At 45.1% G+C, this 10,393-nt stretch overlaps 1 protein-coding gene across 1 annotated transcript; it reads right to left on the bottom strand.

Moving 5' to 3' along the window:
• Positions 1-930: 930 nt before the first annotated feature.
• Positions 931-2,160, bottom strand: LOC122614076. The gene has a single exon (XM_043788548.1). It carries the CDS (start codon positions 2,026-2,028, stop codon positions 1,012-1,014), a length of 1,017 nt encoding a protein of 338 aa, XP_043644483.1. The 5' UTR covers positions 2,029-2,160; the 3' UTR covers positions 931-1,011.
• Between the last annotated feature and the right edge of the window lie 8,233 nt (positions 2,161-10,393).

Raw genomic sequence — 10,393 nt, 5'->3', positions numbered from 1 at the left:
GCCTGGGACTCGGGTCTTGTTTAACTCGAGCAAATAGCTTTTCCCGTGGCCAACTAATTGGAATTGGGCGGGATGAAAGCGAAGTGCCGTCACTTTGAAAAATGTCCTTTAAAACTGCAGTCAAAACAGCTTGTTTGCATAGACAGACACAAGGATCACGGGCTTAGCTGAATAAATGTCTGTCGCATTAAGGTGGAAGTGGAACTGCTCACTTAAAATAGTGCCAACTGCACACTTTTGACCAAGTTAATAGACATAGGGCTGCGCTTTCCCTTGTAACCAGCATAACTTGTCATATTTAGCATACCATCCCACTTTAATTGAATTTGGATTTGGGCTGGCAGAGTGAATTTCCAAAAACCATTTGCCATGTTCGAATTATGCAAAAAGATGTTAGGCACGATGTAAAAACGCAAATGACACGAGCTCGTTGTGTGCACATACATTAGTCAATTTATTTATGTTATTTCCTTCAATCATTCGGCATATTTAAATTGATTGGGTCACGCCAAGGCCAAGCCCCGCAGCCGAAAAAAGAGACTCCAAGCCCAAAAGCTAATGTTGGAAAACCAATTAGAGCCCGAAACAACAATAACGACAAAAATAACATCCCAACATCAGCTAACAAGATCAAATCGTGTAATGTGGCTCATTACAACATCGTTTTGTACACACACATATTTTCGTGTGTGGCCCAAAAAAAGGTGTGAACTTGTGGGGGTTTTCAGTGAGCTTAGAGAGTTCACGCAAAAATGGGCTTAAATGCTGGCATTAGTTATGGGAACAAGCCATCGGATGAATTCGATTATAAACGGTATGGGAAGTTATCTGATGACTTTGATTATAAACGGTATGGGAAGTGTCCGTTTTCTCTGCTTTGATTGAGTAATAGCTACTTATCTTTGAACCTGCTGTTCATCTACAAGTTGCTTAGTACATAAAAAGTTGCATAATTTAATTTATTGCCAGCTGGAATTTATCATACCATATAGTTCAAACTGATCACTAACACTAAGGCTTGTCGTCGGACGGGTGCTGGTGCCGCTTGTGCTGCGGATCGTAGTTGAGGACGTCGAAGGTCAGGATCTTGTAGAAGGACACCGACCAGCCCACGTCGTCCATGCGCTGCAGGATCCTGCCCGTTTGCGGCAGTGCCGCGGACGTGGACGTGGATGGAGTCTGGGCGGACTTCATGGGATCCATGGCCGACTGGATGAAGGGTGTCTGCAGTGGCTTTGCACTGCCGACGGGCTCTGGAGCTGTGGGTGCACTGAAGGACAAGTTGACACCCTTTCTGGCATCGGCCGTGTAGTCCCTTCTGAAGCGTATGAAGATCTCGGCGAAAACAATGCGATGCGGAACGGAGACGACTTCTGGCGGTGTCTTGAGCTCGTTGTCCATGCGGCGGATGATCTCGCTGACCTCCACCACCTCGGTGGCCGTGTCAAAGTCCTTGGTGTTCCGCAGGCCCACAAAGAGCATGTCGATGAAGGCGTACTTCCGGCCGAAGTTCTGCCGCGTGGCCACCTTCATGGGAATCGCTCGGCGCAGGTGCTCCCGCTCGAACCTGACCAGCTGGAGCCGCGTGTCGTTCCGCGAGAGGAGCATGTCCCGGGTGATCTGCTGGAAGCCGACCGGCGTTGTATACTCGCTGATCTTGTCGGCACTCTGATGCCGGATGATGTCCGTCATGACGATCGCCGCCTGCTTGGCGCCCTCCAAGAAGTCCGGCTCGCTGAAGTCGCGGTCCCAGAGCCACTTGAGCTTCCACAGATTGAACTTGGTCACCAGGTACTTCCACGGATTGTGCAGATACACCAGCTTCGGAATGATCTTACGGCGCTCGTGGTGCGCCGCACTGCGCCGATTCCAGTCGTGTATTCCGCGGCGGATCTGCTGTGGATCCGATGTGAATCCGCATCCGCATCCTGGTGTCCGATTGCTGGGACTTCGCGGATGGTTGTTGTGCGGATGGTGGTTGCCGAACAAGTTCAGTGTGCCATATTTACGTAGAATTTTTGATAGCATCGCGACTCCTAGAATGGGCCACTTTGCATTTTCGTCTCGAACCGTGTGGTCTGTGCCCTGGAGAAGAGTAGTTGTGTGTTTGTGGCACTCCTAATTTTGAGCAATTCAGTCACGCGTAACTGACAGCACCGGAATTCGAAAGCATACTACATTTAATATATATCTTTAAAGTAACACTTGAAGATGTAACTACAATCATAGAGCAGATTACTTATCAGTGACCATTTCTAATACACATCTCTTTTCAATGCTGCATATTTCACTCGAATTTGGACGCGGTTCATGTGGAAACCTTCTCCCAGCCGAAACGTCCCACGCCAATCGCTGGATCCCAGGTAGCAGCGACCAAAATGACAGGCCAAGATCGTAAAGCATTATTCCGCCGATACATAAATTATGCTCCGAGGTGCGTGAGTGTGTGAGGGCCGTGTGGGCTTCTTCTTTTGGTTTTTTTTTTGGTTTTCCTCCGGCGACAAGTGGCCCTTGGTCAGGGATTTCCATGGGCGACGCTGGAGGAGATGGGGGGAAACGGTGCCCCTTGCTGGGGCGCACGCAAATGACATAAAAATTAACAATGAATATGGGAAAGAAGTGAAAAGCTCTCAATGCAATTGTTGCGCACGGCTGCAAGATGCGTTTTTAAATGGCGCGTCGAATTTAATTATGTGTAAACTTGCTTAATGGCGAATTAAACAGTAGTTAAATCACTTGGCGAAGGCACTGAACAGCCGCATGAAAATGTTGGTACTTTATATTTATTTTAATTTTACATAATCTAATAGAACGTGGCATACACCTAACTAAATAGCTATTGTTTAATTTAAAGCACCCACTAAACCCGCCATTTGAAGCGAACATTTTATGGCTGGCCAATGGCTTCTGGTATGCTTTCCGCATAGAGAAAAGTAACTTAAGGCATACAAAGTACCCCACTCCCTGGGCTCCCCACTCTCCATGCCCCCATGCCCCCCAACTATTCTAACGTTTTGAGTTTATCAATTCGATATCCCAGGTGGCGAAGGGGAGGGGTTCAGCTATACTATATGTACGTAGGTACTGCTCCAAGTTGACACAAAATGCGTGGTCGTCATCGTCAAAGGGCAGCGTCATCGTCAATCGCATGACATCGCAAGAAATTTTCCCAGGTGGAGAGAGGGACAAGGCGAGAGGGAGGGAGATAAGTATCTTTTGTGGACCGCCGCAGTGCAGCAGCAACAAAAGATACAAAGATACAGCAGCGGGGAAATTCAAATTCGAATGCAAACGAAAATAAGTAATTCATTTCGTTGCGGTTTTGTGGAACGAGCGAGACGGCGTCGTTTATCTTGCTGCTCATTAAATCATTCAGCTGTCAATCAACTTCGATGCGGTTGTCTTGGCTCCCAAAACGAATTCCAGCCTTGTTTTTCCTTTCTGCACTGCCGATGTGAGGTGGTCAGCCAACCGGAGACTCGTGGATAATTATGCTGCCATCTGTAATGAGTTCTCGAACGGTTCTTCACTTCTTCTCCTCCCATTAGAAGTGTACAATTGTACAGTTCAATCCGTGATTGATTGGTGGGATTACTGGCGAGCACTGTCACACAGCGCTCGCAGACTCCTGAATATGCATTTGTATCTGGCAGATACATTCCACTCGCGACGATCGACAGCGCGTTTTAAATTTCGCTCCAAAGTGGAAGTGGAAGTTGTTGAGGCCGCACAAAGACCCCCATTTTCCACATATCGTTAGCATAAGCGCAAGTATCTCATGTGGATTTCCATATCTTTCGCTTCGGTTCGCCTGTCGTCGTACCTGTCAGTCCATTCAGGTTAAATCAATCATACACAAAGACTTCGGAGCGGAGACCTGTCAACACGGTTCATTGTTCGCCGCAGAGCGGCATTTAATGAAAAAGACCGAACCCGATCTCGAACTCAAACTCGAACTCAAATTCGAGCTGAAATTGGAACCCCCTGCCCGCCGCATTATAGTGCAATATATGCCATCCCATCGGTGGGCATTCCATCCATGGATAGATTGTAAATTTATGCGCGTATCTCACAGATAGTTCGTGCAGTTATTTGCATTTTCCTCCGCGGCCAAGCGGCTCTAACTACACACACATACTCGTACATGTTTTCCCCATACGGGTGGTCATTTAGCATATTTTGATATTGAGATTTATTGACAAGATTGGAACGTGGCTGCGGCTTTGTCGGCACCAAAGCGGATATGTTTCCGCCCCCGCCGCCTCAATTATGTCAAAGCGAGGTCCCTACTCCAAATTAATTGAGTTCGTACCCCGAAATTCGTATTGGGTTTCACACTGGGCGCCCTTTTAGGCAGCTTGACCACGGACTAAAGCACAAAGCCAGCAGAAATCAAAACTAAGAGCGTGCCACTGGAACAATGCCAAGTCCAGATCGACTGGATTTGGTGAAAAACACTGAGGAAAACTACCTAAAAAGCGAAGGGATTGTCGTCCCTATAAAAAAGTTGTTAGTTTCAGAAAAATAACTAGTTTCTCATTGTGCAGGAATAGAAACGTATATGCTTTGAAACCTTGCAAAGTGCGCGGAATGTGGTCGCGTCATTGAAATGCGATACGAGACCTCCGACTGCAGAGATCGTGAGGAATTGCCCATGAATTGCATGTACACTTCTAGGGTTTCCAAGCTGTCACTCTGCGGTGGGTACTTCTCCACTTCACCACTGGATTCGCGCATTTCGAGGTAGTTGCTGCAATTTGTCTGGCAAATCGATCGCCACTGCGGTGAATGCGGAAATAGCGAATCCAATCCGCTGGCCAGCCAGTCAGTCGATCAGGTTGAGGTCAGGTCTTTTCCTTCTGCCACCGCCACCTCCACTGCCACTTCGCGATCGCATGGTAATCGAGTAATCGAATACTTTCACGTATTCGAGATCCTTTGTGCAGTGAGTCATTTAAAATCCTCCAACTCTTCTAATGCGTCTTCGGGGGCGACACCTGAGAGACCAATCACGTGATCGGCCTGCCTTATGGCCACTTAAACTGCAGTTTATGGGGGATTCTCTGGGGCAGGGGACAACCTGTCAATGGCTGACACTTCACTTGTCGCCTGGCCTGATATGTGGGTCCGATGTGATGGAACTGTCGCCGGCTTCCAAGAACTGTCTCCGTACTTTGCACCCCGCCAAAGATCCCCGATCCCCACCCATCGCCATCACAAGCGATCCGATTGAAAACGGGGCGATTCGATTTATTTATGGCCCCGGATTGCTGCGCTTTTCCGATTCACTTTGCGTGCCAGTCATTGAGTGCCCCCGAAACAAACGCGGGAAATCCCAAACTATAAACAGATAGCGAATGTAAAATGCTCTTTTTAATTAAATATTTAGGTTCTACTTGTAACAATCCCTACAGCAACGCAACAATACCACTTTTCTTGGAGCTACATCTTAATAACTTGGCCAAAAAGCGTCCCACATCCAAGAAAAAACCTTTTTGCACAACTACTGATCCATACTAACAATTTGTATCAACTTCTGGCGGATTTTCAAGAAAAAAAATTTCGCAATTTTCGCATTTTTGGTAAGGGGTACCATCATCAAAATTTGCGAAAAATCGACAAAAATTAAGATGTTCAAATTGGAATGCCAATCGATTGGAAATGCAATTGCGAGTTCAAAAATGCATAACATTCATGATTTCGACCATTTTATCGCTTGTTTTGGCTAAAAAACTTATTTTTTGGTAGGAAAATGGGACAATTTTCTTTATAACTCGGCTAAAAAGTGTCAGAAACCTTAGTAAATGACTTTTTCGTACAGCTAATGATCCGAACTAATGACCCATGTCACCAACCTGCGCCTTTTGGAAAATTTGATTTTGGCCAATTTTTGCATTTTTTGTAAGGGGTACCATCATCAAAATTTGCGAAAAATCGCCAAAAAATAAGATGTTTAAATTGGAATGCCAATCGATTGGGAATGCAATTGCGAGTTCAAAAATGCATAACATTCAAGATTTCGACCATTATATCGATTGTTTTGGCTAAAATGCTGATTTTTTTGTTGGAAAATAGGACACTTTTCTTCATAACTCGGCTAAAAAGTGTCACAAACCTTAGTAAATGGCTTTTTTGTACAGCTAATGATCCGAACTAATGACCCATGTCACCATCCTGCGCGTTTTGGAAAATTTGATTTTGGCCAATTTTTGCATTTTTTGTAAGGGGTACCATCATTAAAATTTGCAAAAAATCGACCAAAATTAAAATTTTCAAACTTGAATGCAAATCGATTGGGGATGCAAAAACGAGTTTAATAAGGTAGAACATTCAAGATTTAGAACATTTTATCGATTGTTTTGGCCAAAAAATGGATTTTTGGTCAGCAAATTAGGAGTTCAATTGGCCATAGTAAACTTAAATTTTACACACAGCTTTCCAAAATTATTGTTCAATGTTCTTAGGATAAGTGGTTGTTAATTATCTTTAAATATAAGAAACCTTACATGTTTTTAACTTAAGTTGATATACCCCTTGTCGTAGTGCATTTCTAACCAAATTAGTGGGCGGTGGGCAGCTACGAGTCCATACTGTCAATGCGATCAACTTGAAGCCCCTGGTTTCCAGTTTATGGGATTCTCCCACGTCGTTAACATCTTCATTGCCCATAACTCACCTTGCTGGCCAAGACCAACTGCATCACCCACTAACCCAAATACAAGTTGCACTGATATGTGTATATATCATGGCGGATCCAAAGACAAAGTTCAGGCCGCGGAGGACCTAAGGTTACTTCTCTTGTGTGCTGGCCCAGAAAATAAGTCGTACAAGTGCGCTAATATATATATCAACTCAAAGGGCCGGGAATAACACCGAAACGCAGACCACGAGAGGATGTAAACAAAGCCCAGAAATGCCACGGTGCTCTGCTGACAGAAGCCGAAAAAAATATGTCATAAAGAGATACGGTCTGCGTCAATATTGGCACAGTCAACAGGGGGGCGTGGAGAAGGGGGGGCGTGGCAGTCGGGGAAGGCTGCTCTGTTGACTGGCAAACAGCTCGAGAGCGAGAGATAGAGGGGCTGCCCATTTGCCCACCTGCAAACAACTGGGGGGTGGCGACACCCCATCATCCCATTCTCCACATCCAGACTCAGATCCTCCGCCACATGACCATCATCGCGCTCGTCATCATCAGCGTGGTAATTTTCATTGTTATGCAGTGAATGCCGCGTGGCAAGTGTAGCTCTGCATTTGAATTTAGATATCCTTAGATTTAGAGGGAGTCTCCAGCTAGCTGGGAAGCTAGTTCAGCCAGGGGTTATAGGGATAGTCGCTATAGAAAGTAGCTAAACTTAGTATGTTTCAACAATAAAATTCTTGCGAGTAATATAAACCAACTTAGTATATAGATCCTCGGGGTAATGTCCTGTCATAAAAGTTCGTTTTACCAACTGTAATTGTTGGCTAGTTGAGTGATAGTTTCCGGGAACTTTATCTGATCCACTGCCCATAGCGAAGGTGGGTACTTCCACCTGAAAGTCCCCAGACATTTGCGGATTCACCTGCCAAGTACCTGAAACATTGGGTTTTTGGGTTAGCCCCAGTCAAATTGGGCTACTTATTTGGAGGAGGAGAGATTCCCCAAATTCTTTTATCGCTGGATAAATATTTATGTTCTCAGTGGTCCCTGGCGACTAAACCCCAAAATTCGACACGCGCATTAACAATGAGAGTGGGTGAAAAGTGGGTTGGGAATTGGGATTGGGTTTGGGATTGGTGGTTTTGTTTTCGCTGCAGGAGGAGGAGGGGGAGTAGAAACACTCAAGCTCCCGATGTGTGTGACCCATTTTCCGAGAGGGTATTCCTCCGCAGACTTTTCAGACTCCTGACGATGCCCCCCTCCCCCCAAAGGCCCCTTCTAAATCCTTGTTAAATTATTCAATTTGTCATGTTTTGTGCACGCGTTGCTAGGCGAAAATAAAATTACATTACCTTCCGCATGTACACGTGTCATGTGGGTGGGAATTAGTAAAAGGCCAGAGAAAATCATTGTTCACAAATTATTTGTTATTTGTGTGGAAAAATCATATTCTACCCCATGGTTGTACATTAAGTAATAACCCCTTTAGATTTAACATAAGGAAAATGTTTTATATTAAATGCTTCTGGGGTTAAAATATTTGTTTTTCTTCAGTGCATTGTTTTTTTCTCGACGGCTACAACTGGATCCTCTGACCAGTTTAATATAGATGTGACAATCTGTTGTAATTGCGCTAATTGCAATTCATTATTCAAAGCCAACGCTTGTCGTCCCACTCCCACACACTGTCGCCATCCCTTTCTAATGCGCGAAAGAGACGGAGAGACGTTGAACGGGCTGACAAAATGCCAAACAAAATATCCGCAGGATATGCGCTTGTTGATTTCGCCGGAGACTTTGACAATTTATTTTCGCATTTATTTTTGGTAGATCCCAAGGGGAATTCAGTGGGGGGTTGGATTGGAATCGTGTAAATACAGATACATGCGGATTCATATGCTGATATAGTATATGTGATATATACATTGCCGACACAGCAGCCAGATACTTGTTTATTAATAATGGAAACCACACACATTCGCGTATTTGCTTATTTACACTGGCAAAGCTCTCATATATTGAATATGAGATGCCCGCGGCAATTTGCGAAAGGAGCTGGTATTAAGTTTCGCTTTTGTCAACGCGCCATGCGAATTCATTTGGCATTATGCACTTTTCCTTCAAACAGAAGTGCTCTTCCATTTAACCGGGGGAAAACGCAACGCAACGCAGCGCAGACGAGGCGAGAAGGAAAAGCGTTATGAACAATTTTAATTTCATTAAGTGCTAAAGTGCCCGCCACACTTTTTCCAGCAGGAATAATAAGCCACTCAGCCACTCAAAGCAGCCGAAAACAATTTCCCAGCTCATGTTGTTGTTTTCCCTTCCCCCAGCTCCAATATTTTCCTTAAACATCCATTTCGCTTATATGTAGATACATGTATGTATGTATGCTGGCTTTTCAATGTCCTAAATATGTGCTTTAATTATGAAGCCGTGTGCTGGTTAAATATGTAATAGGGTTATCTATTCGGCAAACTTGGCGGCAGTGAGCTCCATTGTTCTCCGCTTACACCACACCACCCACTTTTCCACTTTTCCACTTTTCCACCCACTTGCTTGTCTTCCTGCAGGTGTAACAGGTCGCCTTAGCCAAGACTTTGGGCACACTTGACCCAATTAGCGCGAAATTCCGAAATTCAGCCCCAGCAACGCAGGCGAAGCAGCGCAGAGATACTCAGATACTCCCATACACTGCCATATATTTCCGCCTTAAGCTGCACAAATATTTCGGGCATTTTTCTGTGCTGCACGGAGAGAAAAGTGGTTGCAATCTGTGAGATAAGAACTCGAGCATTGGAATATAAAGCGTGCTTTTGTGCAAAGTGAAATAATAATAAGCTGGCTATTTGTACTTAATTTATACAAGATTTTCTACCAGTAACTTGTAATACTTCATAATAGTAGACCTTGTACCCCTGAAATTGGACAGCTGCGCTTGTTGGGGCTGGGCAGTAGAATAGTTACGCTAACTTAACCCCATTTAAACGCTTTTTTCTGACCCAGCATTGTTGCCTTGCAACGGGTCCTCTTCTTCGCCGCTTCATCTTGCCACTTTTTATTTTGGGACTTGGCCTGGCCAGCTCATTGCACCGATCCCCCAACTTTTCAGGTGCATCATCATATATTTTTCTTAATGCCTCGCGTACTTCACCATAAAGTAGCACAGGGCAAGTGGCCAAGAAACACTGAGAAAAATATAAAGCTTCCTCTTCATGTCCACATTTAATAAATGTATAATGCTTAATTGTTATAGTACGATTCTCGCTCTCAAAAAAGGTATTTTTTAAACACTTGTATTGATTAATATTTAACGATATATTTTTATCAGTGCACAGGGCTGAAGGGAGGGGCGGGGTTAACCACGGAGTTGGGCGGGGGAGCGAAACAGCAACGGTTGCATTTTGTATTCAAGTACAACGAAAATTGTTGTAAATTAGTAAAAATGTACACATCCCTGCGAAGAGTTGAGGTGCGGGGGAGAAGACGCTGTTGGGGCATAAAAGGTGTGCAGCAGGTGCGGTGCCCCAGGGGGGGGAGGTTGGTGGAGGGGCCAAAGATAAGCAGCGAGTGCCCAGCTCGTGAGGAGCTGCAAGAGGAAGCTGAAGAGCCGGCTGCCCTGCTGGCTACCAACCTACGCAATTAAGAGCAGTCTCCAAAAAGGGGGATCCCCATCTCTCTGCCACTTGCCGAGCGACAGAGAGAGAGAGAGAGAGGGGGGCACTCTGGTGGCGCCGTCTCTTTCACTCG

Source organism: Drosophila teissieri, chromosome 2R (assembly GCF_016746235.2).
Source record: "Drosophila teissieri strain GT53w chromosome 2R, Prin_Dtei_1.1, whole genome shotgun sequence".
Lineage (NCBI taxonomy): Eukaryota > Metazoa > Arthropoda > Insecta > Diptera > Drosophilidae > Drosophila > Drosophila teissieri.
The sequence above is the reverse complement of the archived record's forward strand: the minus strand, read 5'-3'. Positions and strand labels throughout refer to the sequence as shown.

Bases quoted from the DNA above. Each gene is read 5' to 3' on its own strand.
- LOC122614076 (XM_043788548.1), bottom strand. From the start codon at position 2,028: ATGCTATCAAAAATTCTACGTAAATATGGCACACTGAACTTGTTCGGC.